Source organism: Cygnus atratus, chromosome 3 (genome assembly GCF_013377495.2).
Source record: "Cygnus atratus isolate AKBS03 ecotype Queensland, Australia chromosome 3, CAtr_DNAZoo_HiC_assembly, whole genome shotgun sequence".
Classification (NCBI taxonomy): Eukaryota; Metazoa; Chordata; class Aves; order Anseriformes; family Anatidae; genus Cygnus; species Cygnus atratus.
In genome coordinates this window covers 115,200,292-115,224,821 of record NC_066364.1, presented here as the reverse complement: position 1 = coordinate 115,224,821, position 24,530 = coordinate 115,200,292, and the positions used below count along the sequence as shown (strand labels likewise).

At 39.3% G+C, this 24,530-nt stretch overlaps 1 protein-coding gene across 1 annotated transcript; it reads right to left on the bottom strand.

Moving 5' to 3' along the window:
• Positions 1-1,787: 1,787 nt before the first annotated feature.
• Positions 1,788-23,842, bottom strand: TMX4 (thioredoxin related transmembrane protein 4). The gene is made up of 8 exons (XM_035552848.2): positions 23,460-23,842; positions 16,278-16,393; positions 11,900-11,945; positions 10,666-10,794; positions 9,667-9,712; positions 7,372-7,473; positions 5,715-5,778; positions 1,788-4,026 (listed from the first exon to the last, which is right to left on the bottom strand). The coding sequence occupies exons 1-8, from the start codon at positions 23,678-23,680 to the stop codon at positions 3,740-3,742; spliced, it is 1,011 nt and encodes a 336-aa protein (XP_035408741.1). The 5' UTR covers positions 23,681-23,842; the 3' UTR covers positions 1,788-3,739.
• Between the last annotated feature and the right edge of the window lie 688 nt (positions 23,843-24,530).

The window sequence follows — 24,530 nt, the reverse complement described above, 5'->3', positions numbered from 1 at the left end:
TGCCCAGCATACACAGTACTCCAAGACTTGCACACATGATTCATACAAACCTTGAGGACAGCAGTTTTGAAAAGCTGCATTTCTAGCCTCTTTAAAACGTAACCCATAGGATTTTTTGAGTGACTTGAAGCATTCATATTCAGATCCATCAGGGACTGTTTTTCAAAGCAGTACATATCCCATTTGAAATTTAAATTGGTTCTCAAAAATCTTAAGTAATTTTTAACATATAGCTCTGGTTTACCAGCTTTATACTTAACAGCTCTATCCTTAATCAACACATTTTTAACAGTGTTCACAGCAGCTTCTCCAAGGACATTTTGTCTATACTGGGATTGCAAGAATAACTTCCATTTAAAAAATTAATCACAACAGAGGACAGATGACAAAATGCTCAGCTTGCATAAAAGGTTGATACTGACTTTTTAAAAAGAAACATACTAAATTTAGTATATTTTAAATCAATTGTAATCATCTAATCAGTACTATACCTGTATGATTCAATTAAAATGTATTCCAGTGGAAAACAACTGATTCTGAAAGGTACGCTACCATTACACTCTGACTGCAGAACTAGTGGTCTTTCTGTTAAGCCCAAGTGTAGCCTTTGGAGTATCTGCTACTTATTACTTACTGTATACAAGACAGTATTAAAGTATCTCTGATATCATGCTACAGTATTTTTTACTGCAGATGTTAAACCAAATTGGATATAAATGGTTGCAGAGCAGTTGCTTTTCTAATTTTTTTTTTTTAATTTTCACTAAATTATTAGTGAACTTTGTAATAAGATTCTGCAATATATGTCAAATACAGTCAAACCCAAGTTAGCATTAACATTTCCTATTTTATTCATAAAAACACAGGAGCAATAACATACATGTTATATTGTTTGAGAAGCCCTAGAAGCCCACTATTGCTCATTTCCAGATTCACAAGAGATCTATGAAGAGATGCACCACTGTCACTTGCTGCCTGCCAACTTAATCCCTGCACAGAGTGATCTTGTTAGGTCCGTGATGATGGAAAATACTAACTTTACGTTAAGTAATCCAAACTTAACAGTGACATGCAAGAACAGAAGATCTGTAAGCAGAGACTCCAGAGAATCATGACACAGCAGCAACTTCAGATCTTTCTCTCACAGTATCTCAGAAACCCTGTATCTGCTAGGTCAGTCTCATTTGTGTTTTGTGTTTTTAAATTCAAAGACACCTTAACAAAATACAACTCCTGGGAGAACACGTTTTTTGTCTAAACATTTAAGAAGCCTTAATACCTCATCTTGAGTACTGACAACATGTAACTTGACTTTTTAATACTTTTAATACTTCATATTCCCAGCAGCGTAAGACAAACTGTGAGGTATATGGATGTTGTGTATTTTTTAAAGTCAAGTCTCTTTAAACAGCTAGAGAAAAATTTAGATGACTGGCTCTATGCTATTATGAAAATGAAATCAAATCAAAATTGAATATTGACATGTTCCCTCCTACACACTGTATCACAAGGCCCTGTGCAGTTTAAAACATCCTCTTTGGTACCCAAGCAAAGTCATCAACACCTTTAATCTACACCGGATACGGTCCCTCATATTTTTCAGAGTCTGGTAGCTTTGGATCCATGACTGAAGGGCTATATCAATTCTTATCTGACAAATTCACGTAACACTGGTTCCTACTTGTCTCCTGAAATACACCTAAGTCTTGTTTTCCTTTTAGAATTTTATGAGCTCCTGATGCACAGATAAATGAAGAAAAGCAAATGTGTCCCGGAAACAACAAAACTGTACTCTGAACTTTTATGTGCATAGTTCTTCCCTCCACGCTAAGATAGCCACAGAAGTTTTCTTAATTTTTGCAAATACATGCTTAGTTTGGAGGAAAAAAAATAGCCACGTACCTCAACTGATACCGAGTTCTGCTGTCTGTAAGCTTCTACAGTTTCTTAGTTACATTGAAGAATGCACAGATTACACAAGACAAACCAACTGTTCTCATTATAGTGCAATGTACATATATTAACATCTGTACGTCTCCACATATGTGAAAGCATATTTATACATCTCCACTACAGTAGAATGAGATTCAACCTCAGCACTGAGAGCACTCCTTAAGAAAATTCATATCCAATACATGCAGTGTAATTTTGTGTAAAGAAAAAAATCCAAACTTCTGCTATATGGTTCCAAGACACAATATGTAACAGGACGCAGAGAGCAAAAGTTAAGCTTTCTTAGTAAATATGCTCTTTACGAGCATTAAAAAAAAAGTCAAGACAAATTGGCCCTATTAATCTCAGTCTCAAAGGAAACTAGCATTTTGCACTTGCAACTTCTCTTCTAGTAAGAGAAATGATTTCATCTGATTATTCTAGAAGAACAAGATGAAATTCATGCACGTTAGCAAGGTTTATGCAATATAAAAAAGTCAAGATTAAGACATCTTATGCACATGATCACACATCCAATCAGAAACATAACATACAAGGTCTTACTGTAGATATTCCTTACCTAAAAAAAAAAACAGTACTGAACAAGTCAACCAAAGGAGGGAAAGACCAGTATCTTTAATGACTTAAGTCCTCTAATCACACCTAAAGCTGTCTACCTGCCAAGCCATTTTCACTTTATACAGTTCCATAGATACATATTTATCTTGATATAATTAGCAAAAACCAAAAGCTTCTCCTTGCTGCTTGCTCCTGCTCCTCCCTTTCCCCAATGTGCTGATTCTAGTGACAAAGTAGAAAAGTGACAAAGGTGAAGCCTTAAATGCCTCCTCAATTAATATTACTAAAGCAGCTTGAGTTCTGCCAGAACTATTCTGGGTTGGAAACAGCAGAACTGCACTGCACATCATAAGCTTGTATTGGCAAGAAATATGCACCTTACTGGCTGCAAAATGAGTATTTCTTGCTACAATCTCTTAAAGAAAAGAGTCATGCTTTGGCAGTTTTCCCTGACCGAAATAATTGCCTTTAAACCTTTTTAAGTACTACACATTTTAAGCATCTAGCTGCCACTCTTTCTGGGCCTGAAGCTTTTGATTACTCAAAACTCCTTGGGTCAAAAAAAATAAAAATAATCTCAGCTGACAAGCTTGAGCTACGCAGCATGCCTCTGAATTACCAAAGCCTGAAAAATCTGGGGCCATGCTAATCAGAGCACAAGGCGCACCACATGATATACTTTCAAAACAAACATTAAGAAAGATATAAAGGTGCTTCAGTTAGAAGTGATAAAAATAAACCCATCCTACACCACATTTTTCAACAGAAGACTCATAAGGTGCCTTCTTTCACTGCCGTATCACTTATCTGGTGCTTCTGTGGCATTTGGAATAAATAAACATTCAGAAGAGTCACAGCCCTGCCAAGCTACTTGAGAGTTAAGAGTCCTTGTCTTGGTCAGTACTTACGAAGGAGCACAAGCACAGATGACCACTTTACAGCTGGTGAACTGAGACTTGGTTCCACCCCCCTTTTCCCTTAAGTCTTCGAATACATAATACACACACAATACACTTAATTTGATTGTCATGGCTAAAGTTATACAATAAACAGTATATATACTTATAAAACAAACTCAATGAGTAATTACTAGCTTAAAAAAGAAAAGCCTGCTAAAAGAGCAGAGGTTTTGCGTAAACACAAGTGACGAATCAAGTGTAAGCTTCAGCTTCAGACCCAGGGTCTGACACTTCTTTGGTCCAAGTGTACAAAATACACCACTGAACAACTATAGTCCATTGTCAGCCGCCTGACTTTTACGCTGTCTTACTGAGCTTTCAGTCCCTGAATCAGCTAAAGGCTGTTCACTCAAATCTTCTGTTTCTTCTTCACCCGATTCTTTTCCAAGCTCCAAATCCTCTTCTGAGTCACCAGCACTTGAATTTGCTGCATCTTCTTCATCTGAGAGGTCTTTCGCCTCTGCAGTCTCTTCTGCATCATCTGCAGAAAGCTCAGCAGCCTCCTCTGGTTCTTCTAATGCTGCATTCTCCACATTCTCCTTTGTAATTGCTTCTTCTAAACAAAAGAGTTTCAAATACTGATGTTAGATTGACTCTCTAAACAATGTCTTTAAAAGTTACACCACTGTTTATGTGAAATACATCATGAACATTACAGTATATTACAATACTAAAATATCAATGAACTTCACTATTGAAAACTTTTGTTAGACATTATATTTCCTTTATTATTAAATTATTTCAAATATTTCTTCAGTAGAATTTTTCTTTCATCATCAATTGTTCTTCCTGCATATCAGGCTTTCATTTGGTTCCACAAAGTTACAAGATCGATGTTGCTTGGTTCCTTGAAGAGGTATCATTACCAAAGAAATCAGTGTGAAGGCAATAAGATACTGGTAAGCTGTCAGGTAACAGCTGCTGTTGAGTCAATCAGCTAACTGGACAGCATACTGCACCAATATGCTTTTTCTATTGATAGTGATTTTAAAGACAGTAATTTTACATATTTAAAAATTCAAAATTTGGCTACAGTCTTCCTGGTATGTATCACAGATGTATCTTCTTCTTGAACTGCAAACCAGCACACACAAATATATACAGTTACAAACGAAACGTTTAATTACTGTTCAGTTTTGACACCACTTGATAGAACAATCATGTCACAAGGTGTTCTGGAACTTAACACACATCTGTTTTTGCCTCCCATTCCCTAGGGTACAGAACGCTGGCCTGAAGCCCTCTCACTGAGGATCAGGAAGATGTATGTTTTCTTTTTATTTAAAGGATATGCAATGCCACACACCATATATTACTTCCTTGTAAGCTTAGTGACTAACTTTAGAATTTCAGAGGGAAATCTGGTTTTACATGCTACAGGGTGGAAAAAAAAGGCAACCTCTAATCACACAGGAGACTAAATAGTTCCCCCCAACCCGTGTGATAAGAAACAGCCTTGTGTAATGGACACGGACCTAGAAACACCCTTGTTCTAATCTTTCCCCATGAAGCTCATATAGGGACTCTCAAAGCCTCAACACTGCAACCAGGTCTGATCTGTGACTAGTGATAAAATACAGCCGAAGTCTGTTCAACTGGCAGCGATGTCAGATACAGAATTTTTATAGTTCTGGCTTTTATTATGACAGTTTATTATTCCCTGCAGTCTCTAGATTTGATTCTCTCTACCTCCTTTCCCCTTCTTTCCACAAATTATATGGAGAATTGTATAGGTTCAGAATTTTGCATCTCCGAAGGCAACATACAGAGTGCATAATAGACACAGACACAGATTTCTAGGTTGGAAGAGACCTCAAGATCATCGAGTCCAACCTCCGACCTAAAATAATAGGATGTGGAAATGTCCTGCCAAGGCAAATTCCTTTTATATTTAAGCAGCAAATCCAATGAAGATACAGCTGCATAAAATAAACAAAATGCAGTATATTTCTTCAAGACTTCCTCCTTTTGAATGCATTTGGCCTCTTCATATTTGTGGAAGTATGAATAAAGTACTGAGGGTTTTTGTTGCTGTAGTAGTAGTATTTTTGTCTGCCTTGCTACCAGGCAGATACTTTGACTGATTAAATAGAGCCTGACACAGGGTGACAATCCTTGTCACAGTGTGACCATAATGTATACCTGGTTTACTGGGTCAGATTTAAGTGCCTGACAGCATACTGCCCTCCTTCCCACAAACATACATTTCAAACTACAGCATCACACTCGCTCAGGAGTTCTTACCAGATGTTTCAGTTCTGTATTTTGACTTTGATGGACAAAGGCAGTCTGAAATCAAGACCAGTATCTGGGTATAGGGGGGGAAAAAAGCATTTGTTAACAAATATGCATTTCATCCCAGCAGCCCCTGCACTATTATATTTGTACCCTGTGTATAAATATAATTGGCAAGCTGATGATGAGAAGAAATACTGAGATTTGGGATACTTCATTATTCATCTTCATCACTTTAGTACTGCACTGATTCTGGATTTATTTTCTCTACTTCAGAGAATTTCAAGATACTTTTACTTCAGTGCATCCTCACAAGCAGCAGCTCTTAAAAAGCAGAACTTCACAAAAAGATTAATATGCTATCACTTGAATACATAAGTATTCACTAAGTGGCAAGTAATTTTAGATACTTAGACTTGAACAAAGGCAATGTGTGTTTTTTTGATAATTTAATATACAGTATGTGCAAAGACCTACTCATCCTTTTTAAACATACAATAAAAATTTAGAAAATTGCATTATCTGGCTCATAGGAAAGAGCTGCCTGAAGGAGCAAAATTAAAAATACTGGAAAAAAAAAAGTGCTATCTCTGTATATGAACCAATATTCTCTGCTTTCCACTCCACATCTTCTGCCTCCTATTTCCCTAAATTTATTCAGTATTGAAAATGCTTTGCATCTTCAGAAGAGATGCCCAGCACACAGCTGAGGATCTTTATTTAAAGTTTTAGAAAGCTTCTTGGTCAAGATTTTCTGCGTTTTAGGATGCTATTCAATTCTGACTCCCCAGTTCCCTGATACACGATCTGTACTTCCACCTTTTATGCTCTATTGTACCTTTTGGTTTTCTGTTTGTTAAAGCAGCCTCAGAGTGGAACACATACAATCAAAATGCAAGGGAAAAGTCTTAGTATCTCACTGTTACATGTTAAGAATAGTGCAAAGGAAAAAAAAGAGATAAAGGATACAATGATAAAAACTACATTTCAATCACAGAAAAGCTTTTTAGTAAAGGCAGAAAGACTAAGTTTACATTTTCTCAACTTTTTCCAGTTTTGGTGTTTGTTTTTTTTTTTATGGTGGGCTGTTGGGGGTGTTTTGGTGGTCTTTTTTGTTAAGTGGAAGAAGGAGATTTTTTTTTTTAAATTTAAATCAGCATTATCATTTACTTCTAGCTGTGTTACCTTGATTTGCATTTATTTGACAATAAAATTATCATCTCAAAAGATGCAGCTGTTTTAATTGTACAATAAAAAAGCATTTGTTCACATGTATTGATACTGCATACATTACCACAACATTAATGGCTTGAAATAGAGTATGTCAGTTAAAAACACCAAAGCTTCAAAGCTTTTCAGAAAAGATGTTCATCCTTTCATCTTAAGTAACAGTGCAACAGCAAACCTGCATTGCTAACTCCCACAAATACAGCCCCATTTCAGCTAATAAAAAAGTCACTCCACAAAGCCTGTTTTTAGAAAGCTGGAGCCTTTAGACACCATTCTGATCACACACATGCAATCCTTAAGTATAATAACGAGCAATTAATAAGCAATTTAGAATCAGGTGCTGCAGTGTATCAGTGAAGTTTTTTGTTCCCCCCTCCACCGAAGTTAATGCAAACCAAAAGTTCTAAATAACTAAGAAAGGAATATGCTCTCTTACCAAACCCAGGAACAGGCCAATCAACAAGGTAGCCAAGATGAAGATTGCATAAGACATCCAAACGTGAATTCCAAGAGTGCCAGTGAGGTAGCTATGAACTTGCTGGAAATGAGAAGATATTTATCAACTTCATGCCAAACACCACACAGCATTTATACTGCTGTCACTATTACATAAATCAACACCTAATTAAGACCTTTCATAACAGCATTTATACTAAAGTCTTCCCTCTCAAGCACCAGACATCCTTTAAATGTCGTACTAGGATTCTTCTGATAGCATGAAATCTTGTTTTGCTTTACTGAGTTTTCACATTAAAAGGCACCCCATGTAATCTTACTGCAGATAGATGTATGAGGAATGCTCAGAGCATACAAGAATGTATCACAACATTCTAGGTTTTTATATTCTGTAAGAAGGTGACAGCTGCTTAAAACAGATTAACGGGCTAGATGAATCTATGGCATGAACCTGTACATCTATTTTTACAGCCTCTGCTGCAGGGAGGAGACCATATAGTAAGCATACCCGAGAATGACAGAACACCAGTACAGCAAATTTTACAATGGTAGTTTAGAACTTAAACATTGCAGAACCAAAAAAAATCAATCACATCAGATTCAAAGCAGGTGTCATTTTATACCCACTTTACAAGCACACCACCAAGGAAAACACAGATCCTCAAAAGGGCTTTATCCCTGGGATAAGAATTGTATCTGGGAAGAAGAATGGTAGGTGCTTGAATTTGCACAAGATAAAAACAAATACTTCAATTTGGGAATTCATTCATTAACTAAAATGCAGCCATTTATTTTTTACTCGAGCTCTTTAGTTCTTAAAAAGAGCCACACATTCTACACAGATACAAAATAAGTGGTTTCTGACTGGAACACAACATCACAATTTCTTTGAAACTGAACTCCATTATTTAAATCTACAGATTTATTGGCTTGCACCAAGCATCACATCAGGTCAGATTGTCCGGTAGAAAGTAAATTATAACATCAAGTCTCTTCAAAGAGTATTTCCATTAGAAAACAAACCACAATCTACATTTACAGAAGCTTTAATATTGAAAATTCTAGGGTCTATGTCCGCCCTCCCCCAGCCCCTTAACATCTGAACAGCATCCAACATTTATTAAACTATATGCAAGGATAGTACAGGAAGAAGAGTGAGGAAATGTAGAGTTGAAATATGTATTAGGGTGGATAGCAAATTAAATGCTCTGAGAAAAAACTCTCTAATCTTTCAGGAAGGAAACTAGACAAGAAAAACATCATTGCACAGCAACCAAGGAAGAGAAAAGCCAGAAGGCTGTAAAAAAGTTAATACTATCCAATGAAAGAAAGAATCAAAGATGGCTTGCACGGGAAACCTAATAATGGAAAGTTTTATTTGATTCCGAGATAGTTAGATGCTTACTGGAAGTGCTACAAACTCTGTTCAAACTCCCCTACTACCTTTTGAAGTAGATATTACAATATTCAGACTTGTTTTGCTACAGATAGTCTTTTGATCTTGGCTACACCTGATAATCTTAAGAAAGTGTTTCCCAACCAAAATTGCAAAAGTGTCTGAAAATTCTCATCATTTGCGTACTACAGGAAAAACTCTGATATCTCCCAAACAAAAGTGTCTTGAAATGTTTTGTAAGTTCAAAGCACACTTCATTGTACACTAAGCATTTCTCCATTACTTCTGGTAATTATTGTACCGTCCAAATTTGTTTTTATGTCAATCTTAATGATAGTTTGAAATCCAGATGCAAGAATTCTTATTAAAGAATAAGGCCATTACTCCGTTCATCTGCACAATAGATTAGATGTAGACAAAAAGCGGAAGAGCATGATTTACAACTTCTAAAATGAATCTGGATATAATCTTTATGAATAGGATTAAGTGAGAGACTCTGGTAGATACTAAACCTATTCCTGAGGCACACAGCCACATATTCAGCAGCCGTCAAAAAACCTACTTTATCAGTTTGGTATTGGCACACTTTGACAGAATAGTAACTATACCAAGATAGTAACACAAGTAAGTATTTTCAGTATTTATGATAATCTTCACAATCAAATTACATTTTTTGGCATGGAGGCTATTGTCTATCAGCACTGCAAAATTTCTAGTGCAAAGATACTACACATCCAATGTACAGTAAACGTATGGAAAAATCGAAATTTCTTAAAATAATAATGAAAACATTCAACTAGATGTTGACTTCTTAAACAGAATATTATTCTAAGCATGAAGAAAGAGGGGCATGGAATATGCTACCACATAGTTACTTACCCTGATCCACCCAGAGAGGTGAAATAGCCCTGCCATACCATGCATCCTACAAAAAACGCAAAGGGAAGAACATGTTCTACGACAAGTAAGAGTTAAGATATAAAGTAAACTATCCAAAAACCAGAGAAAGATTCTGCTTATGGATTTTTGATACCATTTCAGCCCCTAGTAATCGATAGAAGGAAACTAATGCAAACAAATATGTTTTTCTCTATATTACGTTCATTTAAGCTGGCTCAATGCAAAGCATTGAAACGGTAGCTTGAGATAGCATTTGAGCATAATCACAAAATATCAGTTCCACAGTCTGTGCACCTTATCCCCAGCTCACAGCAGCATACAGCCCCACAGCTCCTCTCCCTGTTACTAAATAATCTATACTTCCTCATTCTCAGATGAGAAATAAGGACAGACACCGGATCTTTCATATAAATTTATACACGACAGCTTTAGTCAAAATGCAATGCAACAGGGCATTCGTATCTTTGCTTTGAAATAGCATAGAACGCTTGTGTGCTGTAAAAGGTGAAGCAATCTCAACATTCTGGAGACAAGCATACTGTGAAAGCATTACCAGTCTCCTATTCCAAAGGAAGACAGAAGACTTCCTTTTAAACAAATAAAAACCTTAAAGCTAAAGGCTGCTGCTGCAAGTGACCAGAAATCAACAAGTAATAATCTACATAAACATACATTTGAAAATATTTAGCAAGCAGTGGAAATGACACTTGTATAATGTCATGTGGCTGTACCTCCCCCCCTTATATATTTTCAGAGATAATATCAACAAACCTCAGCAGGCATGGACAAAATCAAGTGCAGAAGATAAACTGCTTTTAAAGGTGAGAAACTGCATAGCAGGCTGTCAATAAGGATTGCTTCTGCAAAGCCTACTTGTCTAGGGAACAACGGCTTTTTGTCTTTAAGCTGTCAGCAAAGCACCCTTAATGAATGATGAGCTATAAAACATGCTTGTTGTTAATAAAAACAAAGTATTACATTATAGAAGACGGGGACTTCCATCCTGCTACCGGCTCCACAGCTTTCCATTTTTTCTCTAAAACATAACCCTGAAGGTCTTCCAACGTGCGTGAGCCTCTGTATCTGCGAAATACTCCATTGTTTGCACTAAAAAGCATAAATACACATTAACTTAATGGTTAAACTGTACAGCAAAAATGCAACCCTCTGCTCTGCCGTTCCTCCCCTCCCCCCCAAAATAAAAAAACAAAGCATACTATGTACACAGATTCAACTTGCTCAGGAAGCTGAATACCCAAGGATTCTCAATGTTTTGAAACTAGCATCTGACGGATGGTCTCAGATTTTCAACAAAATGAGATTTTGCTGTTTATTAAAATTGCTATTATTCTTAAATAAAAATTCATTCTGTAGTGAATATGAAGCACAGGATATTAATTACATTAATTTTTAGGCACATCTCAGAATTAAAAGTATGCATACATATATATATACGTACAACTCAATACCACGATTTAATAAAGAGTTCTCCATTTAAAGGATTTCATCCTTTATTGAAGGTGACACAGCAAATATCCTGTGTGATTTGTTTATAAACAGTATTGGTAACAAGAGAATTTAGTAAATCAACTTAATCTAAGGAAAGTCTTGAGATGAGGACTGTGTTAACATAACCAAAGCCATTAGCAATACCCTGAACTGAAACAAAGTCAATATTCCTTCATCGCCATCTATATTTCAGTTATGGTGTAAAACAAGCAAGAAGCAGGACTCAACAGCTACATACCAATATAAAGTCAACAGATTAAGAATTTACAGTCACAGAAGCAGTGCTACATACTTAGTGAGAGGTTTCTGTAGTGTTTTACATAGGATTTGTGTGGTCTGTTATTAAAATGAGAAATTGAACTGACACTTCTACAAGGTCAAGTGTTTCTGCTCACATATAGTCAGGTTTCTAGAAGCCAATACTGCAGACTTGCATCAGTTCTTACATATTATCAAATGTTGTTTGCAGACTGGAAAAGCATCACTTACCTAGGTACAAAACTGTTTGTAGGAAAACCTTCCCCCATAAGTTAAAAATATATGATATCCAATAAACACACTGAGCTCCTAAAGAACGTTATAAAAATTGACAAAGTGAGATAAGCCAGTTGTACATCGTGTCTTCCATGTCACTGTACAAACAGGACATGGAAAAAAGAAAATGTACAGAAATAGACAATTGTTTTTAGTATTACACACTTACTGGTAAATTGTAGGAAGTGTTGTTACAAAGAATCGACCACTCAAGCCTAGAAAGAAAGGAAGGAAAAAAAACATCAAACTGTTACGTAAAACAGAAATTCCCCAGCATTTTGACTTACCTATAAACACCTACAGATCTTTATCTGTATACTAGAAATCAGACTGCATAGCTTTTACCACCATTTTGTAAATACAAGTTTACAGTTTGTCATCAGACATGCCATAAACTAACAGCTGTTAAATACTGTTGCCAAATTATGTAAAATGTTTACCTTGTAAAAGGCTTACTACAGGATGATTTTTCTACAGGGAATTCACTCCTATTTGCACATAGCTGAAGATGCTGATGAGACTGGGAGTGCTCCCCTCCAAGAGGAAGATGAGCCACGCAAATGCACCCTTATTCCAGAATCCTGCATGCTTATGCCTGTGTGCAGCCTCATCCAGATCACCACTGCTCCATCTAGAAAGTTGGACTGCTAACAACATAGCAATGCAGGCTTTCAAACTCTGGCCCCCGGCTTTATTTCATCCTCTAGTTGATTTTAAATGATTTAGAGCTGCGCATGTAAGATTTCAGGTAAAGTAATTAAATAATCTTATTTGCTTGCTTGCTTCTTCCAAATAATCCTTGTACACTGCACAACCAATCTGCTCTGACATGCTGTAGGATGATACAATCTCTCTCATACACGACTGTAGCAAGACAATGTTTTGGTTGTTTCTAGGTTCTTATCCTTCCTTCCCAAAAAGTATTCCTATCTACAAAAGCAGAAGCGGTATGTTAACAGATTGATAATAAAGCTTGGGATGTCTCAACATTCTGTTCCATGAAATACTGCAAATCTCAGCCATGAGAGTAATTTTTTACTGCCACCCAGGAGGGTGGGCCATGTTAGCATTTTGAGCATCAGACATGAGAGATGGCAGAAAGGCTGAAGCAGGGCTTCACAAGACTGACTGGAAGTGACACCCAAACTGAAAGCAGGTGTTGCACTAACTGGCAAACACAATAATTGTTTTACAAGTACCACGCTCGACAGTGACAACATAATGAAACTTGCAGGACAGAAGTTCTCCAAATCATCAAAAAGCAGCTGTGGGGGAGAAAGTGTTTGAAGTTCTCTGGATTTCCTTCCACTCAGTACTGCTATAGAGCAATAAGCACAAGTGCTTAGAGCATCACTGCTGTGTTTGCTACACCGATGAAGATCTCCCAGTGTATGGCTTCATTGCAAAGCCATCTGTGAAACAGAAAGCTCTGAAATACCTCATAAGCAGAGTGTCTGTAAGACTCAGCTAACTACAGTTGTCAGGTGAAGGTATCACACTATCCCTGCTCCCAAGACTGAGAAATGTCAGGGCTACTTGACACTACCACCTCCTGACAATTAGCAAAACCTGCAAGTGAGAGGAATAACTGGCCTTAGTGCTTAGTAATTTTAATATTCAACTCATCCAGCTTAAAGACTGCAGAAACAAAAAACGTGCTAGTAATGTCATCTATTCTGGAAAAGAAATACTGGTGTCAGAGCTTACCAACCCCTAGGTATGTAGTCTAACTCCACTACTAAGGGCAATTGCTGTTTGTAGACAGCGCCAATGTAAGGAAGGCAAATCAGTTAACTTTTCCTTCTGTAAGGCTCTGAAAATTTTTTCAGGAAACTAAATCTTTATTCAGCTTTCTGCACCAGGAAGTTAGTCACGGAAAAGTATTACAGCAAGAGAATTTCTACCCACAGAGCCAAAGAGGACACAGACTGAATTAAGCCAGGTATTTTTAGGTTTCAATACTAATGCTTATTCTAGAGTGAAACCCCCTACAGAACTAGCAAAAAACGCTTTCAGGTGTTATTGATGTTTGTATCGTTTTTGAACATATTTAGATCAAACACAACTTTCTTTAAAGTCCCCCAAAAAAAGAAGGCATCTTCATTTTTCAGCTGTTTTTATTGCTATAGGGGGCAGGATGGCAGGAAATCTTATAAAACAGTTCAAAGCCACACCAGCACAGGGAGACACTAAATAAACAAAAACACAAGTGTAACAGAAGAATTAATGACGCAGAAAGAATAGCAGCACAAGAAAAACAAGGTGGAGAGCTGTAAAGAATATTATAAGCTTATAAAGAGCAGAGTCATGGAAATACCAAAAAACTCTGAAATCCTATCAAGGACCAAGCAAGCAAACAAAATGAAATAGCCAGCTTAAATCCCTTTTACCAATAACCTATCCTAGAGCAAGTACCAATGGTCTTAGCATGAACAATGCAAGGCATAAAACAATCTGTTGCCAAGTGCACTGAAGTATCCCAAAACTTCAGATGGAGGTTTTGTGCTAATCTAAAACACCTTCTTAGGTCAGCAAAATCAGATGTGAGTCAGCTTCAAAAAGCTAAGAACATACAGCAAGTTTTGGTGCATGCTTAATACTAACTTGAACTGGGTAACAGTTTAACTTGAAACACAGCTAAGCATGTGTTTGCAAATCACACCCTGGCACATGCCCATCATGTAGTCAACAGCCAACCAAGACCATGGGAAAAAAAGTTTTGTATTTGCCTTTCCACCCCAAAATACAGAGAATATAGAAGCCATCTAAAAATACTGCTGCTTTCAACAAGCAAATATTCAAAGAAGATTATGGAAGACCCAAGAAATCTTGTTTTAACTAGAGCTGTAAATGCTGTGATTGGGAACTTAAAAAGGCACTGCAAATACCGGGAACTTTGTGAGCCAGAAGCACCTCCATTACTTACTCCTGAAATACTGCATGTTTCAATAGAAAAGACAAGGAAAGAACAAGCACTTTCAGACTAATACATCAAGCGACCGAAGCATGCTGTAAATCCACTAAGGCTCTGATGGATTAATTCTTTGGGCATCTGTTATAATTAAGCACCATGAATGGCTGCTTCCCCCTGCAGCGTTTGGAAATGGCATTTTATGTGGCTCTGCACACATTCTTTTTCACCAAAAGAAATTTCAAGTACCTGATCCCTTCAGGTCCCAACACACCCATTCAAATTCTTTACCAGGTAGACTAATTCCATTCAGGATCCCAAATATTTTATTTTTACAGCCTCACTTTTGAAAGTGCATTTTTAAGTTACTCACATCCTAATGCCATAATCAAGACTGAAATCCTCTTATTTGAACACCACCTAAGCAAAGAATCCCTATCTAACTGGGAGAAAATAACAAGATGGGATTATAATGGATCCCCAATTGCAGCCTTTACTCCACAGTAAGTCCTGCTTTGTTAAGGTGAAGAAGCAGAGGTTGGCTTTAAGTTTCACCTTAGTAGAAATGTTAATGTTCAAACTCATAATTTCTTAATCTGTTATTGATGAGTATCTGCAGTAGAGGAGAGTCCCACACCAACAGCTTTTTGACATCAGAGTTTTTGTATACCTGTAAGTCTTTAAACAAAACATTAACCAACATGATGGCTAGAACAGCTGGCATTTTCTTGTGAACTTAAATCTCTGGTTTTAAGCAATTTAACTCATCCACCTAGTGTTAACTTCGTAAAATTAACTTGTTTGGCATGTTCTCAAATAAACAGAACACATTCTCACATACTTTAAGACAAAAAAAAAATCCTAAAGCTCTAGGAATCTTTTTGGTCTAGTAACACCTATTGCTGTCAATCTTCTGATATTGCTGACAAAATCTTTTATCCCCTCAAAGCCAAAACAAGCATGCACTGTTCTTCAGAGATGGTAGAGATTTGGAAAAAAAAGTAAACGTTGGTACTGTTTACAGAAACACACATTCAAAACTTTGAAAGGAGTCACTAGAGCAGGAACAAATAATGTTGTATTTATGCTTCTGTGGATAGATAGGATACCCAGTTTGTAAGTGTATTTGCATAGATGCATCAAATGAGAAAAAAAACTATGAAGGTTGTACTTTAAACGCACTACTACAATTTAACATGACAGTAAAACAGCACTGTAATGCAAAATAGTTTAAAACTTATTAAAGGAGGCTCACACTGTGGTAATGCTACCGCACCCTGAAATTCTCAGAAACTGGAGGCTACAGAACTGTGTGCTTCTGCAGACAGTTCGGAGGGGACAGAAGTAAGGTGGGCAACAGCTTCCAGTGAAGTAGATCAAAACAGAGAGTAAACCCCTTTTAATACAGTGTAAGGCCAGATCATTCCCCCACAATTTCTTCAAGTTAACCTTACAAACTCTTATGCACACAGATGTGAGCTATGTAGAAAAGCAAAATGTGGAAAGCACTGTTTTGGTATAGAAACGTCTGACTTGGCTGGCATTCCATGTACTCCAGTAAAATAAAGCACACTCCCAGATATTCAGTTGCACTTACATTGATTCATTTATTAAAAACACTGTCTATGTACTATACCTGGTTCTTGAGTGACATCCACCTTTCCCACAGTGATATCTAGATGTTCACTTTCTTTTGCAAAACTCTCCCATATCAATTCAATCTGTTGGCAAGCTGGACACCAAGGAGCATAGCTACAGGGGGAAAACAGGTTAAATATTTTAGTTTTCTTATATGTGTACACATTCAAATTGATGTAACATATAGAGGAAAATACAAACAGATCAATTACAGAAAAAAATACAGTTTTTCTTAATCAAGTCTACTGAATAAGACAATCAAGTAGGTTTCGCATCGATCCCTGTGTTCCTCCTCATGTTATTAAAACAAAAGCAAATCTCCACAGCCTTGAGAAATTCATATCAAAACCCTCACCACTCATGATTTATTCTATTTACATATAAAATAGATCCATTTTCATGGCAGCTATCTGAATTATTGAAGCCAGGCTGTACTAGTTCAACATAACATTTCGTATTGATTTCCCACACCTCAGAACTTCTGGAAATTACATTGGCCTTAGCCCGCTACTCAATACATCAGAGCATGCCCTTTTCAATACGGCTCTTTGGAGATCTGAAGAAAGTACACCTTAAATTCCTACTGCTTGTACTGACTGTCTTTCTCAAGTTTTGCTTTATCTTAGGATTAATTTCAGCAAAATAAGAAAGCATGTTTTAAAAGCTGAGTTCTCTACAATACCAACTGCATTATTCAAGCCCAGTTTACCACTGTTATTGATAATATCAACGGGGAGACAGAACAGCTAATTTGAAAGGATAACATCAGAAAATGTTTAAACTCTGATAGGACCCCATTTCTACCCTAACATGTCAGACTTCTGCAGCTTGCAGCGGTTGCTCATACACGCAATTAAGATAACACAAGTAGTGAGGCATAGCACGTGAGCGAGCCATGGCAATGACTCCCCCCCCAGCCATACCTTTTACAGATGAATGTTAAGAGACCTTTAGGAGATGTCCCCTAATTTATTGGGGTTTGAAATGTATAAGCAGGCTTCTGATATTTTAAAAGGCAAGGAAGCAAATGTAGGGGGTTTAGAGTCACCCTACTTGTCACAGCACTCAAAACGTGCTACCGTGTTCCTCTTTCATTCCTTATAGAATGGAGAAATTTCCTCATGGGCAGAGTCCCAAATCCTTCCCAGCCCACGTGCCCACCGTGACTGAGAAGCTCTGCAAGGGGCTGCCTCACGCCGCGGGTCTGCCTGCCGATGCTGCTACCTGACCTAGAGGCACTTCTCCCTGCCCAGTGGCCTTCTGAGCAGGAACACTTGCTTCCACAGGCGCTGGCCTAGGGACAGATCTCTCCAGCCACCCACTGATGTTTCAGGTCAATAAGGCTGAACCTGAAGAAGTAACCTTTCATGGAAGAGGTAGAATTGAGTTTACTGAGTGCTTTGTAAATTTTTTATAGGGGGTTTGAAAACTAAGTATTTCAAAAAGGAAATCTTGCACTTTGGATGTTAAAAAGATACAAGTTAAAAATATGCATTGTATTTTACTGTAATAGAAATTTATGATTTTAAGTATTCAAGCTAGTATTGTGGATTTTGAAGTAACATCATTTGTTATGAGAGCACCTGAAAAAAGTACATAAATCTAATCTTGCCAAGAAACAGCCTGTCACTATCACTTAAAAAGGTGCTGGAAACAAATCTCACATGCAGAGCTGCTGGCCTGTAGAGTGCTTTTAATAACAGATTGACAGATACTGCGCTTCAAAAACAGACTACATTTTATTACAATAGTTTGACTGATAAGTAAGAAACCACATGTCAGATAACGCTACTGATGTTGCTCTAAAATTAAAGACAGAAGTTGGAATGCTTTCTAAATCCAGCTTCTCTAGATGTGTCAAATTCATACCACAAGGCTTCCAAGATTAATTTAACCTTTAGCCTGCTTCAGGTACTGTCTGATCTTGAAATGGAAATTTGGCCATATTAACATTCATGCTTACATTTGACATTCATGAGAGTTTCTTCTATCTGAAATTAAGTGGAATATTCAATGTGCATAGTTGAGATAATATTCAAATGATTAGAAACCTTTTCTTTATCTCAAAGCAGCACTAAAATCCACCCTTACCACTGTTTGGTAGGGAGAACAATGAACTTCACAAAAGACCTTGCTTATTTGGCTTCCTTTGAGTATCAGTACCAGACATGGGATAGAACTAAGTCTTATACAGTGCTACAAGATCCAGGCACTCATGCTGAACACTGGCACGTCATCTGCCTGAAAATATTGGCTTTGCATTCCTGAAATTACAAATTCAATTTCTGCTAGCCAGGAAACACCCTGCCCCTACACAACCTGCAGTGAACATCAGATTTTTGCAGGGTCCTTACTGCTGCTTACTTCAAAATCCTCACTTCTCTGAAGCTTTAACATCCACATCGGTTACTCAGCACTTCAAGCGCTATGAGGAATGCCTTCTGGAAATAACAAAAACATTCTACTGCCAAAGCTCTACTCTGTCTGTCAATCTGAAAATACCTCCCCTTATGCTTTTTGTGAGATAGGGAGGAGTAAAATGCTTCACATTTAGGTCAGCTTTATCTAAAGTTTCAAAACCCTTTGCACCCTGAAGAACTGAAGCTTAGGATGACAATTACTTTATTTGATTTGAATGTAGGCTTCTATTGAATCCTTTAGGTCCATGGCTGCTTAGTACTTCTACAAGTCATGGTATAACCACTGTTCTTCTCCTCCCTCCCAACAAGAACCCTAACAAACAAAAAAAACCCACAAAGTGTCTGTAGGAGCAGGTAAGCAGATCCACGCGTGTATCCACTAGTCCCTGTCACTATCCATCGAGCTTTATGACTCAAGATCAGGTCACTTACAAAAGCAGATGCAACCGAATCTCTTCAGTTATACTCCACCATCAATCAGCCAGGAAGCGATAAGCACTGCAGCAGCAGCACCAGGTTCAGGGCTGTTGCTCTCCCAGCTCCCTTTGCACAAGGGGACGCGTTTACCTGTTTAGGTGTTGCTCACACTGTGCTCTGTGGCCCTCCAGGTGCTCCAAAAAAGCAGCATGCAGGTCTTTCCAAGTTAAACCAAAGCCTACTGGAATTTAAAGCAAGACCTGGACACTTGGTTGAGGAAAAAGTTTTCAGTAGCCTGTTACATATTTAACAGCAATTTACTGATCTCCACCATTTACAAAAACCTGACTGAAAACATCACGTACCTGTAAATTACATATAGCCAAGTTCCTCACCGCAGTATGTATCAGACACCTGCCAACATACACCTCACCCAAGGCCCTACCAGGCCTCTTACACAGCACAAAGCTTCACAGTTGAAATAACCTCATCCACTGCATCCCCTCTGTAACTGAGGCAAACATCTATTTGCTGGTCAGGTCCACTGCAAGAACACCAGATTTAAGTGGATTACAGTCACAGTCTCAGAGAAGCTGGGTGTCTTCTCTTCCCCACTCCAATCCATTACAAGACCTGAAGCTCTTTCAGAGGGCATAAGAAAAATAATCCAGAAGCCAAGTTTTAAGATTTCAAAGTCATTAAAAGCCAAGTCTGCATCTGTCTCAGATGTAAAGCCGGATCAGTTCATGCTTGCAGCGATTTGCACGTTACACAGGCACAAGAGAGCAAGCCTTGGCTTTCAAACACAGCAGCTGCACAGATGGCTGGGGTAAAACCAGTCCGAGCAAACACCATTCACTGCTATCGCTGGAGGGAACAGGTAAAGAGGGAACAACTGCACTTACTGCACTGACCCACAGCTTCGCAGGCCACTCTGCTAATCGTTTCTCCTCTTGCAAGCAGATGGCTAGGGAATTGACAGATTCACTCATTTTTGGATGAATGTAACTGACTCCTTTATCTGCCCTTCCAGTGCTATCATCAGCGGCTATCAGTATTGAACAGATGCAACCCCGAATCCTGTTCTGCATTTTGCTGCGATGGCAACTTCAGGAAGTTGCAAGAATCTAAGAACAAAGGCCAAGCAGCTTATGGCAGCGGGCACGAGAGGATTTACTGAGGAGAAAACAGCCAAACAGCCAAGATAAAAATGTCCTGCTTAGTCTATTTTTTCTCCATTCAAGACACACATCTCATCTGTTCCTTCTGTGAAAAGTACTGTTGAAAATAAACCAAGCTCTTAGCTTAATTTCAGATTGGGAGTACTATTAAAATTAGAGGTGCAACTCTTGAGACAGCTTCTAGTAGAACAGTCATAGCAGTAACAGAGTAAGACGGACATTTCTTTTATTCCATCAAGTTTTGTCTTACTGCTACAAGTTTTGTAAATGTAAGAGACTTGCCTAACAGAAGCCAGATTTTTTCCCTTCTGAGTTACACACAGAAACCTCCCAAAGTTAATGACTGCAGGACCACAACTTAGTCAGACTAGTTTCTCCTTCTTCACAGCTTCGATTCCTCTCCTTCCCTGTATTCTCTGCCCTCTCTGTAAACAGAGGCATGAAGACTATAAACACTTATTTACTTCAAGAAGAAGAGGAAGTTAAACAGAGACCAATCAAGCTTGGAACAAACCACGTCTAAAAATGCAAAATGCGCTTTTAACAAAAAACACCAGGAATTAGTTTTCTATATTCCCAATAGACACAATATTAAAAATACAGAAGAAAACTATTCATGCTAACAAAGCATTACTTTGTAGATACAGAGTAGAAATAATTTAACAAGGGAACTTGTTATAACAGTTTGCTCCATCACCATACTTTAAGTACTTCAGCAAGGATTTGCATGCTGTGATAGTAACAGTAAGCAAAAAGCATTGCAATGTCTTTGAGACACAAAGTTATCCAGAACATTATCAATGAAATGCAGCATTGCTTCCAGTGCCTGCAGTTTTGCCAGCTACGAATACCTGAATATTTACAAGAAGTCAGCTAAGTACACGCACTTCAGCTAGGAGGGACAAAGGAAGAAAAATCCTATTACCCCTACAAATCCTGCACACAAATTATTTCTGACTTAAGTCTCTCCAGTTGCACACCTGAGAACAAATAATAAAGTGGCAGCATACAGTAATTGGCCTACACTATTTTCACAAATAGAAAAAATGAAGTTAAGCAGGTGTAGTACCTGCTTGCACCATGACAGAAGGCTTCAAAACAGTATTTTAGAACAAGAGACCATTTTTTTTTCCCAAAGAGATGCTGCAACAACTTTTGCAGCATTTTGCGTAAAAAAATAAAAAGAAATACTGCTCAGAGAGAAGTCTTATAAACAGCAGATTCTCCGATCAAATGAAGTTTTGATGAACGATGTTGCTGCCTTGCCAACAGACCCACCATGCAGCATGGGAGGAACCTCTGAACTCAAGTGCCAGATTCCTGTCCACACCACCAGCTCTAAACCAGATGAAAATCAGTAGAAGCCAAAATCTGTTAATATGAGAACTGTAAGAATCACAAGAAACTAATTCAGGACTTTAAATTAGTGTTTAGACACAACTGGGAATCTCAGACTTAATTCAGAATCAGCAGCATCCTCAGGAGAGAAAAAGGTTCCTTCTCACAAGTAGGATGTATCAGAAGTGCACCACAGAATGCAGCATGGAGAGCCAAGTTTCTTTGCCACGTGAAACACAGTATACAAAATAGAAAAAAAAAATTAGGCAACAGAGCACGATGTACCAAATTCAGCTACCCTAAAGCTAACTTTTGCACCCTTACTATTCTCAGCTACCTGTCATTCCAAGCTACCTGTCACTCCAGAGTTTCAAGCAGAGTAAAGACACACAAAGCAATGTGGCTGCTCACTATCCCAACCACTTCTGATTTCAGTCAGTTCCTCTCTTCTTCCTTCCCCAGGGTCATGCACCATTAGTTACTTACATACTTTCTCTTAGAAATAAAAGAAAGCATTGGATCACCTGAAGTGACCCCTTTCCTCCTCAGTATTCACTGGGTTGTAAGTCAATAGGTAACTTAATACAAATGTTTCCATATAGGACTCAGATGTCAGAAGTGGGGAAAAAAATCAACGTAGAAAATTTGAAAAAGAATTATTTTCACTCCAAAATTATCTCTTCCCTCATCTTTTAGAAAAAGATAAATGGAGGTGAAAAAAAAGGCTCAAAACCAAACCCAAGTCCCTAGCCACAGCAGTGGGCATCCCTGGGCCTCCAGTCAGGTGTTTCAGGACTGCCTCCACCTAATCCTGAAGGCACTCCATCAGGATCCAGAGCACCAAAGCCCATGGGGAAGTCGTAATCCCTCCCCTAAATGACTCAAACTAACTCAAATTCAACACTAAAGCAAAACAAAACTTAAAGCAGCCGTGGAAATATTTATGAGGAAGCATGAGTTCAGGTGTTGACAAGCCATCTCCTTCGTGAGGCCACTTAGTCTGTTTGAAGCTGTTAACGCACATCCACAGAGAAGTAGCACACATGCTACTATTTCACATTTATATATACAATAAAATATATATATACATAAAAATATATATACAATAAAATCCTATTTCACATTTACAGGTGCCACGCGAGTATCCAAACTACTTTTTAACTGGTATATTAGAAAACCTCAAGTTCCTTTTCTCCTGTCTAAATACAACCAGGTGAGCTTGTCTCCAAGCACAAGACATCTCGTGCATTTCAACAACAGCTCCGTGCCAGTGGCGAAGCTGTGGCCCCACAGAAGTTTGTTAGCAGCACTGAAAGCCCTTGGGCACAATGGGGAAACCTGCCCAGCTGTCAAGAGGAGACAGCAGGAGCAGCACTGAGGAGCTGAGGAAGCCCGAGGAAGCCTGATGCACATCCCTCCGACAGCAGGAACCCTGCAGCAATGCTGCTGGGGGTGGTGTTGGGATTTTAGGGAACACTTCCCACTCCTGCTAAGCGTTACTTACCAAATTCAGCTCGCACAAGCCCCCACAAAAGTCCCAAACACATAAGCAGCGCAAGGTGCGTTGCCTAACACCGTTCCCCAGCAAGTTTCTCTCGATCACGGCCTCTGAAGCGCAACCAGTGCAGTCCCAGGTTACCAAATTTTGGCCACTTTATCCCCCTCGGACTCTCCCAGCCTGCACAAGAGGTGACCGGGAGGAAGCCCCCTCCTCCTGCAGAGCGGGCCGGGGCAGGGGGTGCACCGTGAGGAGGCTCTGACCCCAACCCCATCCCCGACCCCAGCCCCTCAGGGGGAGCCCCTCAGCCCCCGGCCGTTACTCACAACTCCACCATCCACTGGCCCTGCAACACCAGGCTCCAGTTAGAGCCGCCCAGCACCTGCACGCGGCTCCGCGGCTCGCCGGGCCTGCCCGCCGAGGACGAGGAGAAAGAGGAGGAGGAGGAGGGAGAGGAGGAGAGGGCAGCGGCAGAGCTGAGCGCTGCCGCCTGCAGCACGGCGGCCGCCACGCACAGCCGCAGCCCGGCGCCGCCGCCCGCCGCCATTTTCCCCCCGCCCGGGCCCAGGAAGCGAGGGCGGGCGCCAACGGCCGCGGCGGGGCGGGGCGGGGCGGCGAGGGGCGGCCCTCGGCTACCGGCCGTTACCGGCCGCCTGAGGGGAGGTGGCGGCAGCGGCTCCCGCAGCGCCCCGGGGATGGCAGCCTCGGGTTTTCACGGGACTCGGCCGGCTTTTGGCGGCTTTCTCGTATCGGGGTGACCATCCCCGTGTTTGGGAGTGCCAAGTGAAAGGGCGAGCTTGGGATGCTGTTGGCCACCAGCGCTGTCCCTTCAAGTCTAGTCATCCAACCCCACTACATTCTGTCAGGAAACCAGTCAGCCGACCCCAGCACATACTTTAGCCCAACCCAGGTACAGGACTTCACGTTTCTTTGCTGGTTTCAGTCAGATTCCTCTCAGCACCATGCCTTTTAGGGTGCCCTGGTCTCTGAACGGCAGCCCTGCCCCTGAGTGTAGTGCCTGCACCCTCAGTTAATGGGGATTAGGACAGCCAACCTCCATAACCTGGTAAATCGACCAGAATAAAGCAGAGAAGACTGCTGTAAAGGTCTGATCTGCTTTCCTGCCACACACAGATTGTAGTCTTCAGCCAAGATTTCGGAAAATTCCATGTGATGAATTCTCTAAAAGTTACTCCAAAGGTTAGTAAGCCCTGTTGTGAAAACATTTACACAGCTTTTTTTTTTTTTCCTTGCTTGAGGAAATTTTAAGACTTAACCACCATTTTGTCACACTGCCAGTTTGTTTAATGAGGCTCCTTTACATTGCTCCAATTTCTTCTTCATAGGAATTTGGGTTTTGATCAAACCATTCCTTAAAGCCTGGCCTTTATTAGGCT

Bases quoted from the DNA above. Each gene is read 5' to 3' on its own strand.
- TMX4 (XM_035552848.2), bottom strand. From the start codon at position 23,680: ATGGCGGCGGGCGGCGGCGCCGGGCTGCGGCTGTGCGTGGCGGCCGCC. The intron at 16,394-23,459 runs GTGAGTAACGGC...TTCCCCCTGTAG, and splicing joins GGCCAGTGGATGGTGGAGTT to CTATGCTCCTTGGTGTCCAG. The intron at 5,779-7,371 runs GTAAGAGAGCAT...CCCTATACCCAG, and splicing joins TTGGCCTGTTCCTGGGTTTG to ATACTGGTCTTGATTTCAGA.